At 30.3% G+C, this 27,216-nt stretch overlaps 1 protein-coding gene across 1 annotated transcript in view; it reads right to left on the reverse strand.

Moving 5' to 3' along the window:
* Positions 1 to 17,982: 17,982 nt before the first annotated feature.
* LOC145239998 (inter-alpha-trypsin inhibitor heavy chain H3-like) overlaps positions 17,983 to 27,216 on the reverse strand; it is a 162,602-nt gene continuing 153,368 nt past the window's right edge. Inside the window, exons 11-12 of the mRNA XM_080103585.1 lie at positions 22,382 to 22,735; positions 17,983 to 19,171 (exon numbers count right to left, since the gene is read on the reverse strand). Coding sequence (XP_079959711.1) covers positions 18,933 to 19,171; positions 22,382 to 22,735 — 593 coding nt within the window. The 3' untranslated portion in view covers positions 17,983 to 18,932. The remainder of the gene's footprint in view (positions 19,172 to 22,381; positions 22,736 to 27,216) is intronic.

Below are 27,216 nucleotides of genomic sequence, written 5' to 3' on the forward strand. Positions count from 1 at the left end.
ACTGCCAGCAACCACTTTAAAAGAGTAATAAAAAATGCAAGAGAGCTATATGCTCAGTCCGTTAAATCCAAAGTAGCTGATCAGCGGCTTGGTTCCCACCAGTTTTGGCAAATAGCAAACAGAATCCTGAGCAGAAGCGTGCATTCTATCCCAACCATCATCAATGGACCTGAGGTCATCTCGTCAGCATCAGACAAAGTCAAACTATTTGCCAAAAACTTTGCAGCTAATTCTACCCTCTGCGACGATGGCCATCAACTCCCCCCATTCCTCCTATAACAGACAACATGCTATGCAACATACAAATATCTGTGCATGACATCGTCAAGCTAATCAAGAACCTTGATTCCAGTAAAGCAACTGGCCCTGACGGCATTCCAATTAGTGTTGAAAAAGCTTCAACCAGAACTTGCCCCCATACTTACAAGACTGTTTAAGCGTTGCCTTAAGGAGAATTGCTTCCCAACACCCTGGAAAACCTGATCAGTACGCCCTGTATTTAAGAATTCAGGTGATAAGTTATCTCTCTCTCAGCACAGACCAATAAGTCTCCTGTGTGTCATGAGTAAGTTGCTGGAATCCATATTAAATAAAGTAGTCAACCACCTCACCAGAAATAACCTTCTTAGTGACATGCAATATGATTTCCGTTCAGCTAGATCTATAGCAGATGTGCTAACGGTTATATCTCATAGGATTAGTGAATCTCGACAAAGGCTTCCTTTCTAGGACAAAATGTAGTTACGATGCTAAAATCACCGAACAAATGATATTTTTATTAGATAAAAACATTAAAAAATAAAGCTGCAGCAATTTTCTTTTTTTTTTTAAATTAAATAGTAAATGTTATGGTAAGGTTTTTTTTAAAATAGTCTTTAACTTAAAAAAATACAAAGGATGAAACTTTTAAAGATGTGGCATTTTTTTGTGTTTTTTTACTGTAACAATGAAGATGCAACGATAGTTGTAGAGGAATTGTAAACAAAATTGATAACATTAATGATACAAAATTGATAACATTAATGAAACAAAATTGATAACATTAATGATACAAAATTGATAACATTAATGAAACAAAATTGATAACATTAATGATACAAAATTGATAACATTAATGATACAAAATTACTTTATTAGTTATAAAAAAAAAGTTGCCGCAGTTTTATTTTTCAAATGTTTCATCTAATGAAAATATCGTTGGTTTTAGCATCGTAAATTATGACATGAAAACAGAAACGATTCTCTTAATAGTCGCGTAGCAACTACAATTTGCATTATTAATGTTATCAACTTTGCTACATAAAAAAAATGGCCGCAGCTTTCTTTTTTTAATGTTTTGATTTAATAAAAATATTGTTGCATCAAGCGTCCTAAATTATGAAATGAAAAAATGAACAAATCTATTAGTAAATGAGAGTTGTCTCCCTCTGTAAAGTGACGAATTGTAAAACAGCGCCGAATTTTTGTAGTTGTTAAAGGAAAGAAGCTTAATCTTAGTAGCATTAAAATGTTAGCATTCATTTATCCTTCCTCTAAGGTTTCAGTCATTGCCTTGGATATGTGTACGTGCGTTTTTCTCTAGGGTCCATTTTTATCACTTCATCCCATGTTTCTTTGGCCTTCCTCTGTAAACTGAACCTGCTACCTCAACTGTTCTACATCTTTTAATGAAAGAACTCTCATCCATTTATTTTTTTTTATGTGACCATACCATCAAAGTCTACTCTTCTTAGTTAGTCTTTCTATACTGTTTAGATTTAAACGTCCGTGGAGGTCATCAAAAATAATATTACTAAGTTATGTCAAAAATAGTAATATATCCAAATTTTAAGATTTTTTTTTTTGTGGGGGGGGGGGGTATGGTATTTTTAGTAAAAAGAGTTTATCACTATAGGTTAAAATGTTGGCCGCCATTCAAAGGTAGTTAGCATTTTAGCTTCTCATTTTTGTCCCTTGTGTTTGAAATCTTACCATCAAAAAAAATCTACAAAAAATGCAATTTTTCCCCATTTTTCAGAAAAATTAGTTTTGACTATAAATAACATTCTATTTGAATTTTTGTAATATTTGAATATATTACTATTTTTGGCATGAAAATTAAGTAAGTATTATTTTTGCTTAAAACGACATATTTAAAAATTTATCTGTCTACTCTATCTTGACAAGCACCGATATGTGCAACACTGGCAGTGTCAGATTTCGCCATTAAAAATAAGTCATAAAAATCTTAATAATTAAACTCACTATCTTTCAAAGCTTATAACTACTTGAAAAATGTAATTTAAACCCTATTTTTTTTTTCAATAAAAGGAGCAAAGACCAAATTTTAAAATAATAAAAGGTTTAACAAAGAAATATGCAATATTTTTTTGAATAGGTTTTCTTTAAAAAAGATTTCAAGAAATTTAACGAATTTTAACTTACTCCAAATATAATAAATATATATAAATTCTAAAAAAAATCACTTGCCCATAAAAAATACTAATCAATGGTTACTTCCATTCTTCATTTATAAGAATTTATCCATATTTATATTTTATATTCCATGTACTTTTTAAATAAAAGAATTTTTTAAGCGAGCATCTGAAAAGACCATGATTTTAAAATTTAATATCAGATGTTCACAGAGCGGAAGTCTCTCTTTCTTCTAGTTGACAAATACGAAGGCCTAAAACCGCCATAATTAATTATTTAAAAAACGTAAAAACAACACATTAGACCAAATATATTTCCCGGTATTAACTATATAAAGAAACAAACATATCTGTCTTATCTCCCCTTTAAATTTCTGACATGTGGTTACTGTCAACAATCCAATTAGTCAAGTATGTGTCACCATGTTTGAAAAATGATCACATTTTACTCATCAAATTTTACTTTAAAAAAAAAAACCCGCCGACAAATTTTCCATTTTAAAAAAATTTTTTATTCTCTTCAAGAATTATAAGTTTTTGATTAAAAATATTTTATTTCTTCTTTATGCAATGATTTTTTTTTTAATCTAAAAAAAAAAACATTGAATGAAATAGAAAAAATTAATGTAGGTGTCCAATTTTTACAGGACGATATTTTCAAAATGTGAGGTTTAACTTTAAAAAAAAATAAATATCAACGTGTTTTTTCTTTTTTTGTTTTTTTTAAGGTTTTAAAATTTTGGCTTTACAGGTAAATTTGCACAAAACTATTCCTTTGTTTTTGTTTTAAATTAGATTATTTTATTTATCTTCAATTTGTGATATATAAACCTTAGATGAGAAAATTAATTATTTACTTTTTAATAGACATTTCAAAATTGGGGGGGGGGGTGAATTAAAAAAAAAATTGTCTAGAATATTAGGTTTATTGGAAAGAGCATAAAATGTCACATTAAACCTGAAAATATCGTAAAAATTGAACCAATAGAGAAATTTTGATATATTTTTCAATTGAAAAAATTTAAGTCGTAAAATTCAATTAATTTCATTACATAGAAAAAATGGCTGCATGAGCGCACACATGCACTTTGTAAACACTTTTTTTTGTTCTTTTTTTTTAAAATAATATTTCTATTATTTTTTGAAAGAAACTTCAATAGTTTATTTTGGATATATATTCCATAAAGAAAATAAACAACAGTTTTGCACTAGGTGTGTCAGAATTGTTTGGGAATTTTTGACACCCCTAACACAAAACTGCAAATAAAATATAAAAAAACTCGTAATTTCTTTTTTTAAAGTGGGTTGTTTATTTTCTTTATGGAATATATATCCAAAATAAACTATTAAAGTTGTTTAAAAAAATAATAGAAATATTATTTTTTATTTTTTTAAAAAGTGTTTACAAAGTGCCGGCGTGCGTTCATGCAGCCATGTTTTTTACGTAATGAAATCAATTGAATTTTACGAGTTAAATTTTGTTTTCAATTTTTAAACTTTAAATATCTATCAAAATTTTTCTAATGGCTCAATTTTTACAATATTTGCAGGTTCAATGTGGAATTTTATGCTCTTTTCAATAAACTGAATATAATATTCTAGACAAGCGTTTTTTAAATTCATCGACTCATTTTGAAATGTCTATTCAAATGAAAATAATTAATTTTCTCACCTCAAATTTATATATCACAAATCGAAGACAAAAGATCAATAAAGTAAGCTAATTCAAAGCAAAAAAGAAGTTATTTGCAAATTTAAAGTCCAAAGTTTAAAACCCTTTTTTTTTCTTTTTTTTTAACCACATTGAATTTTTTTTTGGTAAGTGAAACCTTATAATCTTGTTATATCGTCCAGAAAATTTTGTAGAATTACGACAATTTTTTTTCTTTTTCATTAATTTTTTTTTTTTAATTTTTTTTAGATATTTAAAAAAAAAATTCACTCCGTAAAGATGAAATAAAATATATTAAATCAAAAACTCGTGTATTTCTTTGAGAAAAAAGGCAAAAACTGATAAGTAAAATGTGTTGATTTTACGTTCTTTTTATCCATCCGTATTTCAAAACAGGAAGAAACACCGCTTCGCTAACACTGGCTAATGCTTACGCAATGGCGATCTTTTCAAATAGTTGTTTAAAAAAATTGTTTTATTTAAAAAATACATGGAATATAAAATATAAACATGGACAAATTCCCATAAATGAAGAATGGAAGCATCCATTGATTAGTATTTTATATAGGTAAGTGATTTTTTTAATTTATAGATATTTATTATATTTAGATAAAGTTAAAATGCGTTGAATTTTGTGAAATCTTTTTTAAAGAAAACCAATTAAAAAAAATATATTTTTTGATAAAACCTTTTATTATTTTAAAGTTTGGTCTTTGCTCCTTTTATTGAAAAAAAAAGGGTTTAAATTACATTATTCATATTGTTATAAGCTTTTAATTATAGGGAGTCTACATAATCACTCCTTTTTTAATGGCGAATTCTGACACTCCTAGTGCTGCTACGCATCAATTTTTCAAATGTTATGCGGTTTCATTAAAGGGGGATAATCGCGTTTATTCAAGGAGTTATTTCCCTTGATATATTTTCGTCTTGTTTGAAATTATAGTACGATTCAATTCGACGTGATTGATTCTATATGATGCTAATGGTAACATCAAAGAGAATCAGTCACGTCCAATTGTTCCATAATCGGCGGAGAAACATTGTCAGCGATTATTAATAGTTTTCAACTGGTGGGGAAAAAGGGATTAAAAAAATAGTCAACATATAGCTGTTACTAAAGACAAAAATGGTTACTTAACTAATTTTTGTGTTTTAAAGTATTACAAAATAACAAAACTAAACAATAATCTATGTATATAAAAGCGAAAATGTGTGTATGTATGTATGTTTGTATGTATGTATGTGTGTTTGTGTGTGTGCTAAAAACTTTCGACAGACAGAACAAAAATTCACAAACTTGGTATCATATTGAAGCTCCATCCTTCGCCCAAAAAATATCGAAAAATTGGCCAAAAACATTAATTTTTTCACCCTGAAATCAAGTTTTCTACGGGGGGGGGGTCAACAAAAACCGTCCTCTCATGACGAGATCGGTTTTACGCATGCGTCAGATGACATCATGACTTGATTTAGTTTAAATAGTTGAAGAACTGACTAAATTTCATGTATGTTGTGTTAGCTCAGTTGGTTAGAGCGTTGGGTCATTATCTAAATGTTTTGGGTTCGAATTGTAGTGTAAGATGTCTTTTTTTTTTTTTCGATTTTTTAAATTTAAATATTGAACCAGTGTTATTTAAGCCATTTTTCATGTAACGTTCGTTTTTCTGGGTTTTTTTTTTACTTCGCTTATCTTAGGTTTTCATTAACACGCCCGACCGACCACACACACCCAAAAACACCCGGGTACCCACCGATTTTTAAAATTTTAATATTGAAACAGGCTTATTTAAGCCATTTTTCACGTGTCTTTTTTTTTTGGTTTTTAGTTTTAACGTTCGTTTTTCTGTTGTCTTTTTTGTTTTTTCGATTTTTACATTTAACATCGTTCGTTTGCCTTATGTTAGTTTTTTTTTGTGTTTTTATTTTCGATTTTTTTATTACCCCCCCCCCTCCCCGCTTTGTTTTTGTTTTCTTTTTTTACTTCGATTATTCTTAGGTTTTCATTAAGAACCACACACACCTACTAACACTCGGGCAATACCGGGTAACCCCCCCCCCCGCTAGTCTAATATATAAGGCAAAATGTGTGTATGTGTGTGTGTTTGTATGTTTCACAAAAACTTTTTGAAGTGTTCTTCGTTTAGGACAACAAAATTAAATAATTAAAAAAAAAAGAATTTGTTTTTGCAAGCCAACAGTCGCCGGGTTCGAGATCACTACTGTCACCAACCTTTGTCTCTCTATCTCTCGCCGACCCAACCTGCCAACTCCTTTTATACATGTCTCCTGCGTGATTTTGTGTGATTTCACGTGACTTCCACCAGAACACACCTTTTAAAACTATGGGTGCCATCTTGATTTTTCTCTCTCTTTCGTCCAACCTAGCCCGACACACACGCGGTAAGACTTCTGTTCGTTTGATCTTTTTCCCCTTTTTGCTCTTTTTCAATGCAACTATACTGCAATAGTGAAATTTGGAAAATGAAAAAATCGATTAAAAAAATAAAACGATGTTATCTGATTCTTTTGTATCGATTTCAACTAAAAGTAATGATTTCTACATAGTTCGCATGTCAAAAGTATTTAAATATTACCGCATCTTCTTATTATAAATCTTCATAATGTCTGTGTGTGTGAGACACAGTTTATCTCAGCCTACTGGTAACCCACCCAGGCAAGTTAGGTACAGAAATGAAGCTTATGACCCAGCGGATGTTTTAGTGACATTTATATCCATGTTTGGCGTATGGAAATGCAAAAAATAACGATTTACTAAACAACGTTTTATTTACTGGATATTTTTCCAGTACAAGGACCCAAGTTTGCCCAGCTGGGCAAACTTGGGTTCTTGTTATTTCAAAAGGAAATTTCTGATTTTTCTCGTAAAAAAAGATCCTTGTCTAATTTCTTTGGGAACACGTGACATAATAACAAGGCAAGTGACTCATATTTATAATTGTTAATCCACAATTTATAACAAAAATTGGCAATAGTTACACGCTATTTACCTCCTCCTTTTTTTACATAGGGGTCACCACTTACGTAGGCCCGAAAGCCACTCGAGAATAAGGGTTAATGAGTATACAGTAGTAATCATTATTAGTGGAAATTTGGTAAATTGGATTACTTGAGGGGAAAGGGTCATCAAGAATTTGTTTACGTTAGACTTGAAGACAACCAAATTGTAGTCAGCTGGAAAGCAAGAAAATGGAACAAGCTTCCACAGGTGTACAGTTCTAAGAAAGAAGCTTTGTTCATGGAATCTACGTTTAAGTTTAGACATAGATAAAGAGTGGAGGAAATTATTCATAGTGGTTTCAGTTAGGCGAGTGTTTTTTGTGAATGTTTGGTGAGGGGTGACCATAGATTGGCGCTCAGGCGAGCACTTGCCATGAAAATAATGATAAAGCAGAGACAGGCCTGCAACGTCTCTTCTGTGGGGAAAAAGGTTGCAGGAAAGAGAAAAGGGCATCTCCCACTAGGCTGTGAAGTCTATTTTGAACTCTATCAAGGCAGGATAAGGTGCTTCTAGCAGCTCCTGCAACAGTACTCCATCTTTGGACGTACCTGTCTCTTATATAGGGAGAGAACTGCATCAGCAGTAACATATCTACTGGTGTGATAGAAGAACCCCACCATTTTTCCTGCGACCTTGGCAATAGATTTGATATACGTGTTACATTTCATATCAGGAGTAAAGGCCAAGCCCAGAAGCTTGTCAAAACATGGAGCCTCCCCAAGATGAGAGCCATGTATTTCAATTGATGCCAGAAAGGGATCAGAGCATTGATGATGTAAAGATAGAATGCATTAAAAGTAATCAGCCACCTCTTTCCCCATTGTACCACATGCTCAAGATCAGAGGAGAGAGAATCAGAGAGAACTTGGTCGTTTACGGTCTTTGATGTGTTGTCATAGATGGTAATTTCATCATAAATGTCTATGGATGATCTTAGGATGTGATTTGGAAGAGAGTTGGGCCTAGGATAGACCCCTGAGGGACTCCAGCATTAATACTGTGAGCTTCTGATTTCTGCCCATCAACCGCTACTCTTATGAATCTATCAGAGAAAGGATTTTATAATCTATACCATAGCTGGAGATCTTGTGAAGTAAACCTTTATGCCATACCTTATCAAAAGCCTTTGATATGTCAAGAGCAATTGCTCTAGAAAGGCGTTTTTCAGTCATAAAATACACATAAATATTATATTTTATTTATGCAGAATTTATTATTACTAGCATGGGTGCCCGGCATTGCCCGGGTGTTTGGAAGTGTGTGTTGAGCAAAAAAAAAAAAAAAAGTGGTAGTAGGAAGGCAGGCTCGAACCTGTACCGCAAAAGAGGAAAAGAACGTTAAAAAAAGTAAAAAAGTGACATCTTTGCTGGTATGACCACCGCCAAACGGAAAGTGACGTAGTTTTAAATTAAGGCTAGACAATCGAAAAGAGAGGATGACTTCGAAAATATCGGCGAAAAAAGCGACCCCCCCCCCTGTAGAAAAGTGCTCAGTTGAGAGTGAAGAAATTACTGTTTTTAGCCAATTTTTCGGTATTTGTCGTCTGAAGGGTCGATCTTAAAAACGACACTGATCTTGTAAAAATCCGTCGCCTCTGTCGAAAGTTTTAGGCAGACATGCAAACATACATACATACATACATATATTTATATTTTGTAGCTGAAATTTTCGACCCAAACCAATTAAAAAGCTTGCCCTATCTCTGAATACCCCTTATATAAAATTTCGAATGCTTAGACCAGAAATTGTCTGAGTAATTTGGTAGAGACCGCAGAGGTCAATTTTTTTAAAACTTTGACCCCTATTATGACCCCTTAACATTTATTGTTTTGGGCTCAAATCAAGTTATTAAGTTAGATCCATGTCTAAGGAATCTATATCTAAAATTTCAAGCGTTTAGACCCAAAATTGTTGGAGGAGTTTGGTAGAGTTCTCAAAGGTCAAATCGTTGAACTTTGACCTCTTAACCAAATTTCTGGCTGAAAATGGATTACAAAGATTTCCCTAAATCTCACTACCCTGTATATCAAATTTCGAGTCTGTAGACTGAAAATTGACAGTTATTGTGTCCGGAAATGTACACAGACAGACAGACACTTCCACTTTTATAGATATATAGATAGATTAGAACCAATCCTCGGTTGATTGTTAAATTATACCCAAGACAGAAACTGAGACATGTGCATGCGAGTATTATGTTTTTTCTTAACAGTTTTTTTCTTATAAGTAAAAAAAAAATAATAATAATAATATTCGAACTTAGATTGAAACCAAAACCTAAAGACAGTGAGTCAAGTACGATAACCATTAGGCCAGCTTGACACGTATTTACAAAATGTTTTCAAACTTACTTCTTCTTAAAATAAGGGATCTGTCATGTGAACTATTCACATTGATGCAGTTGACAAACAGATAAAAATATGACGGTCCTCACATATCAATTTTTCAATTTTGACCGCTTAGCAACCCTTTTTCTGGATCAAAACCAATTAAAAAGTTTTCCACATGCCTGAATATGCTATATACCAAATTTCAAGTCTGTATATAAAAATTCGTTGAGTATATAGGTTGAGAAGTGTCCTCACACACACACTCACTTTTATATATATATATATATATATATATAGAGAGAGAGAGAGAGAGAGAGATAGATAGATAGATAGATAGATAGATAGATTAGCGCCCGTCAACAAAATTTTTTCAATTTAAAAATTAATTTCTTTTTATTCATCTTTTTCTTTGTATTCTGTGATTTTTTTTTTTTTTTTTTTTTTTTTTTTTAGGAAAGAAAATTAATGGAACATTTTAAGGAACATTTTTTAAAATTAAAAAAAAAAAAAAAAAAAGATTTCGTGTTTAGAAAAGACAATGTGTGGTTGTTTAAAACGACAGAAATACGTTGAAAATTTAACATTCTATTTTGAAGTATTATCCGACCAGTAGAAAAAAAGCTAGATGAAAATGAACGAACGTAAAAATCAAAACGAGGCAGCGTTCCTACTAAAAAATAAAAATAAATAATTAAAAAAAAACTTTTTAGTTTTCTCCCACGGCAAGAATTTAGACACCAGGGTCGGAAAATGGGATTAAGAAGGCAGCGCCCCCAATAAGAGGCACTGGGGAGCCCCGCTGGCATTCCCCGATGAGGGCGCCTCAGACGATTAGCAATAAACTAACTCCTTCTGAAAGAGAGAAGGCAAGGCCTGGGAGGGTTGACGTCATAGAAAAGCACAGGACTAAATTCCCACCACAAAATCAACAGGGACCAGCTCATAACAGAAATGGTCTGAGCCCTGTTGATTTTTTTTTTGGGGGGGGGGGGGTTAGGGTAAAGATCCTTTGATGATGTAATAATGATGATAATGATAATGATGTAGTAGTAATAATAATAATATAATAATGATGATAATTATGTAGTAGTAATAATAATATAATAATAATGATGATAATGATAATGATGTAGTAGTAATAATAATAATATAATAATGATGATAATTATGTAGTAGTAATAATAATATAATAATAATGATGATAATGATAATGATGTAGTAGTAATAATAATAATATAATAATGATGATAATTATGTAGTAGTAATAATAATATAATAATAATGATGATAATGATAATGATGTAGTAGTAATAATAATAATATAATAATGATGATAATTATGTAGTAGTAATAATAATATAATAATAATAATGATAATATAATAATAATGATGATAATGATGATGTAGTAGTAATAATAATAATATAATAATGATGATGATCATAATGATAATGTAGTAGTAATAATAATAATATAATAATAATGATGATAATATAATAATAATGATCATAATGATAATGATGTAGTAGTAATAATAATAATATAATAATAATAATAATTATGTAGTAATAATAATATAATAATAATGATGATAATGATGTAGTAGTAATAATAATATAATAATAATGATAATTATGTAATAATAATAATATAATAATAATGATAATTATGTAGTAATAATAATTATAATAATAATGATGATAATGATAATGATGATGTAGTAGTAATAATAATAATAATATAATAATGATAATAATAATGATGTAGTAGTAATAACAATAATATAATAATGATAAAAATAATGATGTAGTAGTAATAATAATACAATAATAATAATGATGTAGTAGTAATAATAATAATATAATAATAATGATGATGTAGTAGTAGTAATAATAATAATATAATAATGATGATAATAATAATGATGTAGTAATAATATAATAATAATAATGATGATAATAATGATGTAATAATGATAATAATATAATAATGATAATAATAATGATGTAGTAGTAATAATAATAATGATGATAATAATAATGATGTAGTAGTAATAATAATAATGATGTAGTAGTAATAATAATATAATAATGATGATAATGATGATGTAGTAATATTAAATATAATATAATAATAATGATAATAATGATGTAGTATTAATAATAATATTATAATAATAATAATGATAATAATAATGATGTAGTAGTAATAATAATATAATTATAATGATGATAATAATAATGATGTAGTAGTAATAATAATGATGATGTAGAAGTAGTAATAAAAATAATAATAATATAATAATAATGATAATAATTATGTAGTAGTAATAATAATAATATAATTATATAATAATAATGATAATAATAATGATGTAGTAGTAATAATAATAATAATGATGATAATAATAATAATGATGATAATAATAATGATGTAGTAGTAATAACAATAATATGATAATAATGATAATAAAGCTGTAGTAGTAGTAATAATAATAATACAATAATAATGATAATAATAATGATGATGATAATGATGTAGTAATAATAATAATAATAATATAATAATAATGATGATAATAATTATGTAGTAGTAATAATAATAATATAATAATAATAGTGATAATAATGATTTAGTAGTAATAATAATATAATAATAATGATGATAATAATTATGTAGTAATATAATAATAATGGTGATAATAATAGTGATGTAGAAGTAAATATTATTATAATAATAATGATGTAGTAGTAATAATAATAATATAATAATAATAATGATAATAATAAAAATGTAGCAGTAATAATAATAATATGATAATAATTATGATAGTAATAATGATGTAGTTGAAATAATAATAATGATAATAATAATAATGATGTAGTAGTATTAATAATAATAATAATAATATAATATAATAATAATGATAATAATAATGATGTAGTAGTAATAATGATGATAATAATAATACTGATGTAGTAGTAATAATAATATAATAATGATGATAATAATAAAAATGATAATAATGATGTAGTATAATAATTTTGATGATGATAATAATAATGATAATAATAATGATGTAGTAGTAATAATGATAATAATGATAATAATAATAATAATAATGATGATGATAATAATAATATAATAATAATGATAATAATAATGATGTAGTAGTAGTAGTAATAATAATAATAATGATAATAATAATGATGTAGTAGTAATAATAATAATAATAATAATGATAATAATAATGATTTAGTAGTAATAATAATTATAATGATGATGATGATAATGATGTAGTAGTAATAATAATAATAATAATAATGATAATAATAATGATTTAGTAGTAATAATAATTATAATAATTATAATAATAATGATGTAGTAATAATAATAATGATAATAATAATAATGATGATAATGATGTAGTAGTAATAATAATGATAATAATAATGATGTAGTAGTAATAATAATAATGATGATAATAATAATAATGATGATAATAATAATGATGTAGTAGTAATAACAATAATATAATAATAATTATGATAATAATGATGTAGTAGTAATAATAATAATGTTAATAATAAAGATGTAGTAGTAGTAATAATAATAATACAATAATAATGATGTAGTAGTAATAATAATATAATAATAATGATAATAATAATGATGATGATAATAATGATGTAGTAATAATAATAATAATATAATAATAATGATGATAATAATTATGTAGTAGTAATAATAATAATATAATAATAATGGTGATAATAATTATTCAGTAGTAATAATGATAATAATATAATAATAATGATGATAATAATTATGTAGTAATATAATAATAATGATGATAATAATAATGATGTAGTAGTAATAATAATAATATAATAATAATGATAATAATAAAATGGAGCAGTAATAATAATAATATAATAATAATTATGATAGTAATAATGATGTAGTTGAAATAATAATAATGATAATAATAATGATGTAGTAGTAATAATGATGATAATAATAATGATGTAGTAGTAATAATAATAATATAATAATAATGATAATGATAATAATGATGTAGTAGTAATTATAATAATAATGATGATTATAATAATAATAATAATAATGATAATAATGATGTAGTAGTAATAATAATAATGATGATGATAATAATAATAATAATGATAAAAATAATGATGTAGTAGTAATAATAATAATGATGATTATAATAATAATAATAATGATAATAATAATGATTTAGTAGTAATAATAGTAATAATAATAATGATGATGATAATAATGATGTAGTAATAATAATAATAATGATAATAATAATAATAATAATAATAATAATAATGATGTAGTAGTAGTAATAATGATAATAATAATAATAATAATAATAATAATAATAATGATGTAGTAGTAATAATAATAACAATAATAATAATAATAATAATAATGATGATGATAATAATGATGTAGTAATAATAATAATAATAATAATAATAATAATAATGATGTAGTAGTAATAATAATAATAATAATAATAATAATAATGATGATAAAAATAATGATGTAGTAGTAATAATAATAATGATGATTATAATAATAATAATAATGATAATAATAATGATTTAGTAGTAATAATAGTAATAATAATAATGATGATGATAATAATGATGTAGTAATGATAATAATAATAATAATAATAATAATAATAATAATGATGTAGTAGTAATAATGATAATAATAATAATAATAATAATAATAATAATAATAATAATAGTAATAATAATAATGATGTAGTAGTAGTAATAATGATAATAATAATAATAATAATAATAATAGTAATAATAATAATAATGATGATGATAATAATGATGTAGTAATAATAATAATAATGATAATAATAATGATAATAATAATAATAATAATAATAATGATGTAGTAGTAGTAATAATATAATAATAATAATCAAACAACATTTAAAGCAAGAAAAACAATGACTGTATGTTTAGTTTTATGAAAAATTATTTATTTTTGTTGACAAAAAATAATGAAACGTTTATATATATGCATATATATTCACGGCAGAGTAACATTAGGTTGTTTTTATTTGGATTCGGTACTGGTCAAGCTTTTGAACCAAACAAAAAAACGAAACATTTTTTAATTGGAATTCATTAATGAGATGAGTAATTTGTATTATTTATTCATTTATTTATTGCGAACTATCATCCTCATCATCTAGATGTTGTTTCACAACGTTTCGGCCAACTATTCCTCCGGCCTTCGTCAGGTGGTTACTTCGACGGGAAAGGAACTCTGAATCTCAGCAATTTCTGCATTCTCAGCAATTTCTGCCTTCCATAGTTGTTGGTCTTACCACGTTTTGGTCAACTAAACCTCTGGCCGACTTTGGGTAGGATTGAAACCGCTATCTTCAAACAATGTTCACCTGGAACCATAGAGATTCAACGTCTCTATCTACTACGCAATGAGCCTTGAATAGTTGGCTGAAACGTCGCAAAACAACAATTAAAGTCTGAGGTTAATAGTTCGCAATAAACAAATGAATAAATAACTTTTTTTTCTTCATTCTACCTCTAAGCTAATCCTAACCTCAAATGTGTGAGTTTCATTATAGAAACGTTGATTTAATTTGAATAAAATAAAACACGCATCAAGTGCACTTGAAAGCCAAATCACAACGTAATATTAGGGAAATAAACAAATATTTTACTTGTTTGAAATTTATAACATAAATATATTTCGGAGATATACTCCATCCTCAGTATGTTGTTTTCTTTCTTCTTTTTTTCTTTTCTTCTTTCTTGCCATGTTGTAAAGTTGGAGAAAGATAAGTCTGTTTGTAAAAAAGCCGCGCGTTGTATCTGAGCGGTTGTATTTTGAAATGTTAGAACAGTGCGTAGGCAACGCGAGAATAACGTCAAAAGTGTGAGTTCCATATAGAAACAACATGCTCCGAAATATATTTATGTTATAAATTTCAAACAAGTAAAATATTTGTTTATTTTCCTAATATTACGTTGTGATTTGGTTTTCAAGCGCACTTGATGCGTATTTTATTTTATTAATCCTAACCTAGTTTTGGTAACAGTTATTTGCTGACTATTTTTTTTGTTTTATTTTTTATATCCTTTTTTTTTTTTCTGTTAGAAAATTTTTGTCAATCACCAATTTACAATTTAACTTTTTGCTTTTCTCACCTTCTTATTGGATTATCGCTTCAGCATCTTCCGGCTGTTTTTGTAAGCCACCGGAAAAAGTCGTCCGAAAAAGTCGATTTTATCTTGTGCAAAAGGTTGTACCAGTACGAAAAAAAATTCTGCCTAATCATTAACGTATTTACCGTTTTCCTCATAGCTGGAGCAGCTTTTTTACTTCAGATAAAAACGTGATTATATCTGCGTTTTGGAAAAACGATTAAATAGTACCTGTCACGCAGACAAAATAAAGATGCAAATTTCGTTGAATATTTGTGGATTGAGTTCATTTATGTTGTCTTTGATTTTTGTAATTCAAAATTCAGTTCGATTGTAGAATAGGAACCTTTGAAAAAATTTTCATCTATTTTGCTTGGTTTTGCAAGACCCAACATGCAGCAAGATTTTTCCCCTTTACTTTTGATGTCCCTAGATGCTGAAATGCCTTTTACTCTAATATCATTTTGTTATTAAAAAAAAAAAAAAAATGTATTCTTGTTAGCGTTCGTACAACGTTCTAACTTCCAACCTACTCGTTTAATATTTTTATTTCTCGACGTTTTCAATGTTCAACGTTTGACGCTCTAATCGTTTAAAATTCTCATTTCTCAACGCTTTCAATTTTCCAAACTTGTTTTTCTCAGTCGCATCGATTTCGTATTTTATGCTGGAATGGCTTGTAAGTTCGACACGAATCGTTTAATATTTCCATTTCTCGACGCTTTTAATTTGCATAGTTTACTTTCGTCTCCATTGCATTAATTTTGCAGTTCATGCCAGAATAGTTTGTAATTTTTTTTTAAATCGAGTTCTTGGAACCAGACTGAGTAGTACGAATGCTGAAAACTATTCTTTTTTTTTAATTACACATTTACTCCTATGTTTTCCCCCTTGGGTTTTCCTTGGAACTGATCCTGCTAGCTCAACTGTTCTACATCTAATAACCAAAGCACTCTGATCCATTCTTTCGATTTGACCAAAGCATTGAATATCCTATCCTGCGTACATGTCTCTATACCGTCCTGATTTAACCATAGTCTGAATGTAGCAGAGTGCGTATGGCGGCTATATGCAAATACCGAGACGTGAGAGAAATGACAACTGTAAAAAGGAGAGAGAACACATTCGAGAGCACATTCGAGATGATGTTCAAGAGAACAGAGGTCAAAGAGAAAGAGCACGATTACGGTTTATTCAGTATCCAGAATTAAATGTCGTTGTTTAAAAAAAAAGTTTAGTTATTACTTGTCCTATGTTCCTTGCGACATACTCTGCTACAACGTGTTGGGTCTCATGTGTAAACGTGTTTAGCATTACATGAATTCATCAGATCTAATCCTATCTTTAAGATTCCTTTCCATACATCATTGCATTGTGCACACATACCTGATAGACTCATTCCTTGGTTGACAGATTTTGTATACAGCACCTGGTCTTCCCATATGGTCACCTAATTAATATATGAACTCATAGCTCCTGTGCCGCCCCGCCTCGATTTACATACTCCCAACTAACCAAACCTTTTCTATTTGTAGAAACACATTATAAACTTTTTTTTACGTGCACTCTTTTCTTGTAAAATGTCTTCCATCTCAAATGGTTGACTCTTGAGATGAATTTTTAACATTACTCATATCAGAAAATATCCTATATCTTTACAAAGCCACAATGCATGGAGTATCGTTGGCACATCTGAACTTGTGCATCTAGACAAGGGTCAAAAAGAGTCTCAAATGTAAATGAGTCCCGCACTATCGTCCAAACTCCGATCTCTACCCCATTGACGCAATATTGCATCCCTGTGTCTGTTTTTTTTTTTATTGAATATGCTCTGATGAACTCATAGCACTTGTGCCCCCTCGACAAACATATTCCTGACTAACTTGATAACCTTCACTTGAGGTCCCTACACGCCAGAAAGTGTCAAAAGTTTCTCCAACTCACTACAGTCTTCTGTTAGACACAATGCCAAATAGTAACCCCTTACAGCCAACTAGCAATATGCTTTAAAAAGAGTAAAAAAAAAAAAAAAAAAAAGAAATTTTAATTTAAAAAAATTAGCCAGGATCAACATAAAAATAAAATGTAAGACCAATAATCAATTTTATCAAAAATTTATACGATATAAAAAAAAAAAAATGGTAGAAAGTGAGCATTTTCAAAGGTTACTATTCTACAGTTGAACGAAATATTGGTGCTTGTGTAACATAAGGACCATGCTATTGTCGGAATCGACCAGGTGGTTCACAGAAAACTCCAGAAGACGACAAACAAAAGTTTAATGATTTCTTTTTTTTGTGTGTGCAAATGCTGGCCATTTTTTTTTTTTTTTTTTTTTAATGAAAAACATATTTCTGTCAGTACGAATAACAACTTCAAGAGAAAATTAATTGAAAATTAAAAAGAATTTTTTGGAATAATTATTTAAAAATATTTTAATGAAATTTTTAGAAAATTACAATTCAAATCCAAAAAAAATTGTTTTTTTTTCTTTTTATTATTATTATTTTTTTTTTTTGTTCAAATCAAGAAAAATATTTAGATTTTTTTTCTTTTATAATAAACCAATGATAACAAACATGTTTTATTCATAATTTTTGGGTGCTTATTCAAATTGACACTTATGGTGGCAATTAAAAGTTTTAAAAAATACAGAAAAGTCCGTATGATGTACGTACTTGTTACAGAATGAATATGTCATATTCCAAAAATTATGTATTTGATTAAGTAGATTTTTTTAATTAAAAACAATCAAATTTTATAACTAAGCAAGTTGTAGTATTTTCGTTCGCCATGATCAAATCCAATGAAATAAATAAGGGGAAGACAATTCAAATCGAAGTGTTGAGGTCAAAAATCAGCCTTATGTTCAATACAGTTTCGAAGTAAAATCGTAAATTTTAATTTTCATGTTTTCTTTTTAAAATATTGATCGAGTTACGTAATTTTTGGAATATGACATCTTCATTCTGTTACGATTACGTACATCATACAGATTTTTCTGTATTTTCTTTATTTTTAATTGCCACCATAAGTGCCAATTTGAATAAGCACCGATTTCTTTTTATTATTAGGGTTAAGGCGGTTAGTGTTTCAGCACCTTCTAGTGTTTTTGTAAACCTCCAGGATGATGCTAAAGATAGTACAGTTCTTGTACTGTATAAGTACCTTAACGTTATATTTAAAAAATATTTCTCTGAAACAAAATGAAAAACGTTACTAAAAGATTACATTTTTTTTTCTATGTCAGCCTGAAAAACATTAATGCTAATTCATCTTTTTGGATTTTCTTTTTGAAAGAAAATGGACCAGTTGATTGTAGGATTTTTGCCATAACATCCAACATGGCTTCCTCTGTGTGAGCGGATCAGGCCGTTCCTTGAGGACGGCCATCAGTGCCCTTCGAATGTGTTTGTGTCGGTTGTACAAGACAAGATGGGCTTTCATTTTTCCATCCAGGTACTTTCGAGTCCATCTTACGTGACCACCCATGTGCACAAGACTGCCTGAAATTGGAACAAAAACAAAAAAAACTTTAGATGTAACAGCAGAAGTTTAGATAAAAAGAGAAATGGTCGAAGGAGAATGTACCTCCCCTCGTCAATTTTTTTACATTTTTTTTTTCTCAAAAACTTTTCCAATAGAAAAAAAAAAAAAAATACAGGGTGGAACGATAAAGTTGTCGCCCTAAAGAAACCAACACTCCAGCTTTATTTTAAAACTTTTATTGGAAAAATCCATTCAGGTAACTTGATTATGTAGCAGAGCTGACATTTATTCAATGTAGCCGCCTTCAGCCTCAATCACTACCTCAATACAGGTCCTGAACTGAGAGCATGTCTTTTCCACAAGTGCTGGCAGGAGCTTAGCAGAATACTCGGCAGATGGCGGCGATGAGGCTGGTTTTGGTGTTGTGGGAGGTCATGTTGGTGATGTTCTCGATATATGACCAAACGAAGTAGTCCTGCGGGTTCAAGTCGGAGAGGAGAGGGGCCAGTGAGAGAAGAGTACAAAGTTGTAGCACTCCTTCTGAAGCCAAGCCTGGTCTCTTTTGGATTTGTGCGCCTGTGCAGAGTCCTTCTGCCACACCCAGGATCTTCCAGATTGCATCCGAAGATCACCACACTCTTTGTTGTTGACTTTCAATCCGACTTCGAAGATGTGAGATCGCATGATGTGGCCCTCACTTGAAACCACACCGAAGACCATAACCGTGGCCGGAAACTTCATTGAGCTGCGCCCCCAATTGTTGAACCATCAGGATTTGTATTTTGAGGGTGCTGGCAATGATGGTCCTGTTGTCATAACTTGGATCGGTAGAGAATATGAGTCGTCCAGCGGTGCATTTTCTATCTCACCTGTTGAATATTGTGTCACGTTCAGATATGATAGGTTCCTATCGCTCCTGGGATTTGTACACAACTGGCCAACTAGTTTGCAACAAAAAAAAGGAAACCGATTTTCATCAAACGGAAGTGGAATCATGACGTCTTTTCCTGGGTGACAATTTTATCGTTCCACCCTGTAGTAACTTGTAATTTAAAATTTTTTTTTTATTTGTGAAATAATGAACGCATTGTATTCTTTGGACAATTGTATGGCGGTTTTGATCACCAGTTATGGGGAGTTGGTCATTAGTTTTTAGGGTTTTTGAAGTTTTTTTTTTTTTACTTTAGGATGATTTGTAATGAGAGAAGTATTTTTAGAATGAGCCGGATTCAGAGAAATGTTTTCAGTGAAAAAGATTTGCAGGTTTTATATTCAAATGTGAGAAAACGAGAGATCTTGTCATACGGTAAACGGTGCTAATGCACTTACTGATCCGCGATATTTTTTTAAAATCGTATTTCCAAGTTTAATCAAAATTTTATATGTTTTTTTTATTCAATTGTAAGGTTAACGTACAGAATAGGTACAAAACACCCTCCCATCTCCATGTTAAGAATGGCTTTTTAAATAATAACGTTATAATTTCAGCACAGATCAATAAGTGCATGAGTACCCGGTAAACAAAATAAGATAATAAGAAGGCAATATATTCACAAAAACGATATTTTATCCATGTTTAAAATGGAAGGTTTAATGCAATAATAGATCACAGAATGTTCATGAATATTTTAGAGTTCTTGTAAAAGCAAGGGCCTCATTAGCTGAGACATTAGAAGAAGTATGCATCTAACTAATCAACATTTTCTTTGGATTGCACAGCATTTGTCATTTTTTTTTTTTTTTTCAACGACTTCATTTAGAATATCCTTTTGCACATATACATTTCTGCGTTTTTATCAACTCTCGTACAAACATGTTTCACAATTTGTAGTTTTTAGTTTATCTGCTAACTAACAACATTTATAGCTTATGAATATCATTTGAACTATTTTCCTTTGAAGATGAATGCCGTTCCTTGAATCTCCATGCAATAAGGAACATTTTTACGTTTTCAACATGTATTCCTTGTCAAATAATAGATTTGTTGTAAATTCTGATTGACAGAGTTTAAATTCAATTTCTTATATCAATGCTCTATCTAGAATATTGAGCTTTTTCATCTGGTGCGCCTACCACTAGTCTCTCACTCTTAGACAGAGTTCCAAAAAGAATCTCAAATCTAATAGATGCTGCATTATCAACCAATCTCCAACCCCTGTCCTATCATTACAATGTTTTTTTTTTGTTTTTTGTTTACATAGACATAACCACTTATCAAGGCCCAGAGACCACTCAAGGATAAGAATGTACAGTATTCAATTGGACAATATAGTAATCGTAGTAATGGAAATTTGGTAAATTTGTTAACTTATATGGAACATCTCATCAAAAACTTGTTTATGTTAGACTTGAAGACAACCATATTGTAGTCAGCTGGAAAGCAGGAAAACGAAAGACAATTCCACAGGCGTGCTGTTCTAAGAAAGAAGCTTTGATCATGGAATCTATGTTTAGGTTTAGGCACTGATAAAGAGTGGGGGGGGATTATTGATAGTGTTTTCAGCTAGACAGGTGTTTCTTGTGAAAGTTTGGCGAGAGGGGACCATAGATTGAAGCTCAGTCGAACACTTTCCATGAAAATAACGATAAGGCAGAGACAAACTCGCAACATCTCTTCTATGATATAGAGGTTGCAGCGAAGAGAAAAGGACATCTCCTACGAGGCTACAAAGTCTATTTTGAACTCTATCAAGGCAGGACAAGTCCTTTCTAGCAGCTCCTGTCCAGATGTGGCAACAGTACTCCATCCTTGGACGTACCTGTGCAACCCTGTGTCTATTTTACAAGTACTTTAATGGAATATGTTCTGATGAACTCGTAGCTCTTGTATCCCTTCGATGTATATATTCCCAACTAACCTGAAAAGCAGCAAAATCCCATCCCTTCACTTTTTAGATCTATGGATGCCAGAAAGTCTTCTACTGTATTTCTTCTATCAGACTGCAAGATTTTGAATTCCGTCCCTGTTTTCCGCTTCCATGACTGTACTAACATGCAGAAGTTTAAATGTAATGTGAACAGACGTCTTGCTGCTCAACTCCCCATAGTACTCCTGTTAGACTCCTTAAGTGGTAATATGCCTTGTTTGGAGTGAAAAGGAGCTTTTAAAAGAAATTTAATTTATAAGGTGGAATAATTCAAAATAGGTAAAAAAAAAAAAAAAAAAGAAATAATGATAATTTTTATTTATAAGATAGAAATAATTTAAGGTTGTTTTCCGCACTTACCCACAACTCCTTTCGTTCTCACAGACAAACCCCGTCTGTCAGTGATGTAGAAGTCAAGAAAGTCCACCTTGTGAGGAGTTCCGTGTCGAATGACCCTTTTGAGCGTGAAGCGGACCTCATTTCCAATTGTGATGCTCATTATTTTGCCATTACCGTGACTTGTGACGTCTGACGTCACGAGTTCAAGCACACGTTCGCTTGTCCATGACAATGATCGAGAATTTGCAATAATTGAGTGGGGCGTAACTTTTAATTCCACGCCAGGGGCTTCAATTTGGATTTCTCCCATGTAAGTTTTTAAATGGTCGTTGGAATGACTCTTTGTGAAAATAACAGACGCTGTTACTTTGATATCTGCAATAATAAAAAGCAAAAATCATTAAGAAGATATAAAAAAAAAAAAAATTGATTAGAAAAATAAATAACTAGAATTTGATTGTTTCTGAATTTTGAGATGATGATTAATAATTTATATTATTTGGATTATTCGGACTATTGTTCTCATCTTGAGTATTATGCGCTCAATGTTTCGACTGACATAACCTCCAACCTTCTTCAGGTGTATCTTGTTGAACTCGATAATTAGCTCTAGATTAGATCTAGCAAATTTGGGAATCTTTCTATCAAACTGTTGAATCTTTTTGTTGAACTCAGGTATCTGCACAAAATATCAAATTGAATCCCTTATTTAATCAATGAGGAAAACATGTTCTTGTTCCATCAGCCATGACTGAATAGAAATCCTAAGTAATTCGTGATTCTATTTTGAGTATATTACTTGCATTGATCGAACTATTCACATTTTGGGTGCTATTTGTGCAACGTTTCAGTCAAATTAGCCTTCGACCGTCCTCAGGCATGTTAGTTGGTGTTTGGTAAAGAAGAGAAAAGTTACTGGCTCTGTAGATATTTTCATATTCTTTGAGTTAGTCTCTATTTTATTGCTTTAGTTTCGAATTTGTGAAAAAAAAATTGGTTTACAAATGGAAGGCAATTCTAATAAAGATCGACAGGGGATTATCTCCCTTTTCTCGCTGAAATTTTCAGGGTGATAGAAGGGAGATAACTCCATGTAGATCTTTATTAGAGTTGCCTTCCTTTATCAAATAATTTTTTCACAAATACGAAACGATACCATAAAATAGAGAATAACTCAAAGAATACGAAAATATCTTGAGCTAGTAACTTTTCTCCTTTCGTTTTCAAACAACTACTAACATGCCTGATGATGGTCGAAGAACAATCCAACCGAAATGTTGCACAAAAAACACTCAAGATGAGAACAAAAGTCAATACAAGTAATATAAACAATCAGTCCTCATCTCAAAATGTCAGAACTTTGTATTTTGAGTATCGCCCACTCATTCAACCTCCAGAAGAATGTAACTTTCAATGAATTTTACCTAGTACCTTATCCATTACACTGAGATAAGAACAGTAATCCAAATAATACAAAGAATTTGATTTTATTATTTTACTAAGATCGTCTGAGATGTAAGAATGTGTCAAAACAAGTAATAAACATGGACAAAAAGTTTTGGTAATTGTTTTTATTTCTTGAAAACATCAGGCGTTTTACAGCACTTACTGTAAATAATCGTTAGGCTCAATAGTCAGAGAAAGTTAGGGTTAGGGTTAGTCAGAGAAAGTTGCATAGTTCAGAGTTATCCCCTTTGGATCTGTTGATTAATAATTAGTTAATTAAGAATTAGGAGTCAAATAAAAACATACCTTGTTTATTTTAAATTAGATTCACACTGGAAGTCATATCGATGTTTGACTAACAAAATTAATTAACACGTAAAGCTGTTTTAGTTTGAACACACAGACACGGAGAAACCTTAATACATGTAATCATAATCTTTATTTACTGACAAAGGGAAGTAATTCTAAATTACTCAAAAAAGCTTGTTTCACTGAAAAATAAGCATGAATCTGAAGTTGTTAAAACGGTGACAACTTTTAGAGTACTAAAATCTATATTCAACATTGATAAATTCCAACAGGATCTCCAATAACAGAGAGATCAGTGTTGCTTCCTCTCAATTACTGGATGTTGCCGTTAGGTGGCAGAGGGCAATATATATATATATATATATATATATATATATATATATATATATATATATAAAAGTGAGCGTGTCTGTGTATCTGTGTGTGTGTCTGTGTGTGGACATTTCCCTATGCAATAACTCTGTCAATCTTTAGTTTACAGACTCGAAATTTGATATACAGGGTACTGAGATTTGAGAAAATCTATGTGATCGGTTTTCGGCCAGGAATTTGGCTGTTAAGGGGTAAAAATTCAACGATTTTACCTTTGAGAACTCTACCAAACTCCTCCGACAATTTTGGGTATAAACAATTGAAACTTTAGCTATAGATTCCTTGGACATGGATCTAACTTAATAACTTGATTTGAGCCCAAAACAATAAATGTTAATAGGGGTCAAACTTTAAAAAAAAAATGACCTCTGCGGTCTCTACAAAATTACTCAGACAATTTCTGGTCTAAACATTTGAAATTTTACATAAAGGGTATTCAGAGATAGGGCAAACTTTTTAATCGGTTTGGGTCGAAAACTTTTAGTTACCAATATATAAATGTATGTATGTATGTTTGCATGTTTGCCTAAACTTTTGACAGAGGCGACCGATTTTACCAAGATCAGTATCGTTTTGAAGTTCGACCTTTCAGACAACAAATACCGAATATCAAATTCACAAACGGGCCCTAATAGCATCTATGTACGAGTTAAGGAAGATGACAATGTTAGATTTTTGCAGTTCTTGCAGGGAAGTGTTGATGTCTTCCTACATGCAGCGCATGATATTCCCAAATGGTCAGGCTGAACATTGCTTAACCTCAGTGATCTAATGGGAATCAGTGTGTTAACGTGATTATAGCACGAGAAAGATTTATTGTGTCATCAAGGATTTAATTTCATTTGATTTTGCAGGGAAAGCATCTCACGTGTGATCGTGTCAACACGCACACCTTTTAGGGACGGTTTGAGACGGTCTTTGCATTGTTTTTTCTCTTCCACTGTGACTGGTCATTTGCATAAGAGAAGAAAAGAAGATTCCAGGGCGTTTTGTCTTTGAACTCAAAGCACAAAACTAGGAGAATCACTCATTAAACTTGGCTTTTTGTCAAACTTGACTTCATCAGGTTTGCTTGTCCATTCCTCCGTTCGTCTGTTCGCACTTTTCTCAATAACTATGCCTTGTAATTTTTTGAAATTTTGCACAAACATTAAACATGATATGAGTAAAAAAAGTAACAGAATGGATTTTCCGGGAAAACTCCAGTTGCCCCCACCCCCATCCTCAGGGGTGCCTTCCGGGTTAAAATGGCTAAAATTGACATTTTTGTGCTTATTAAAAAAATTGATGCTTTGGATTTTTATAAAACTTTCTGAAAAGTTGTAACTAACTGATTTTTATATAATTTTGCTTCTCTATACTTCCCGAATAACTCTTGGGTGTGTCCCAGGCGTTCTTTTAGGGCTAATAAAAACACTATTTTTGGGACTATTTTAGCGTATTTGTCCAAAATTTTCTGTGTATGTCTATTTAGCAGTTTTGCATGGTGCTGAACTCAAATTTAAATATATTAAGGCCTTGAGGACGTTTGGGGCTAAATGGGGGGTGGGGAGCTAATGATGGACTCGGTTATTTCTTTTTTTGCATGGTGCAGAACTCAAATTTATATATGTTAAGGCCTAAAACTGCACCGTTTGTTCATTTTCACCAGGATTTGACGTCCCCTGGGGACTTTTGGGGCTAAATGCGGGGCAAGAGGCAAATGCTGAACTTAGTCATTTTTTTATGCCTCGTTCACTGTGCACTCACGGGGGACCATGTATGCTTCATTTGTTTTTATAGAAATTTAATCTCTCCTTAAGAAAGTGGATCTTGGGTTTAGTTTTGCCAGCCTCATAGCCCTCACTCCCTTTATTTTGTCTTTTCTACATTACAAAAGCGATGTTCCTGACAAAGAGTGAAGAATTGCTGTTTTTTGGGTGGGAATCTTATCCATATAATATTTATTGTTGGCTATTTTTTTTTTTTTGAACTTTTTTTTTTTTTTAGTTTCTTACAAGTGGCTTTATGCCTTGTCTGCAGCGATTTCTTAAAAACAGAAAAAAACTCCTAGTACTGACTTTCACTTCAGATTTAAAATGGAAGACTGCGGAGGTGCTGCAAAAATGGTTGCATCGTTCTACCACTCCAGAAATAACCCGATTCCTGGCACAATTCTCTACAAATATAAAAGTCACGTATGTCCTAAGTATAAAGTACTGTTCCATCATCTACGAAGGTGCCACTCAAAGCACTTATTCTTTTCCTCTCAGCTTTTTTTTTTTTTTTTTTTAGAGAAGACACGTTACTGAGTTGGATATTGACCGGGCAACGTCGAAAGGTGTGCTGGTCGATGATTATTCAAGCCAAAAAGTGTTGTCAGCTAAAATATGTTTTAGATTAATAAAAATATTTAGAATAAATATTTATTTAAATTAATTTAGGAATGTTAACTTAAAAATGTTATCATAACAATTTAGTTAACAACTTAAGAAATAATGACATGTAAAAACATCAGGTGATTATCTTAGTGACGTATACTAATGACGTCATTTAGAGGGGGAGATAGTCTTTTTGAGATATGTGGAAATTAAATAGAGTTGGGTCGTCAGGAGTTAGTTTAATAATTGATCGGTTGTAATGGCTTCAAGTACCCGGAGCAGCGAGAGGTCCAACGCCTATCAAATGTAAGAAACGATGGACCAGCGTTGCAACTTTCCAAAAGGAAAAAAAGAACACTATGAAATAAA

Source organism: Euprymna scolopes, chromosome 19, assembly GCF_053919585.1.
Source record: "Euprymna scolopes isolate OS-2025 chromosome 19, ASM5391958v1, whole genome shotgun sequence".
Taxonomy (NCBI): domain Eukaryota; kingdom Metazoa; phylum Mollusca; class Cephalopoda; order Sepiida; family Sepiolidae; genus Euprymna; species Euprymna scolopes.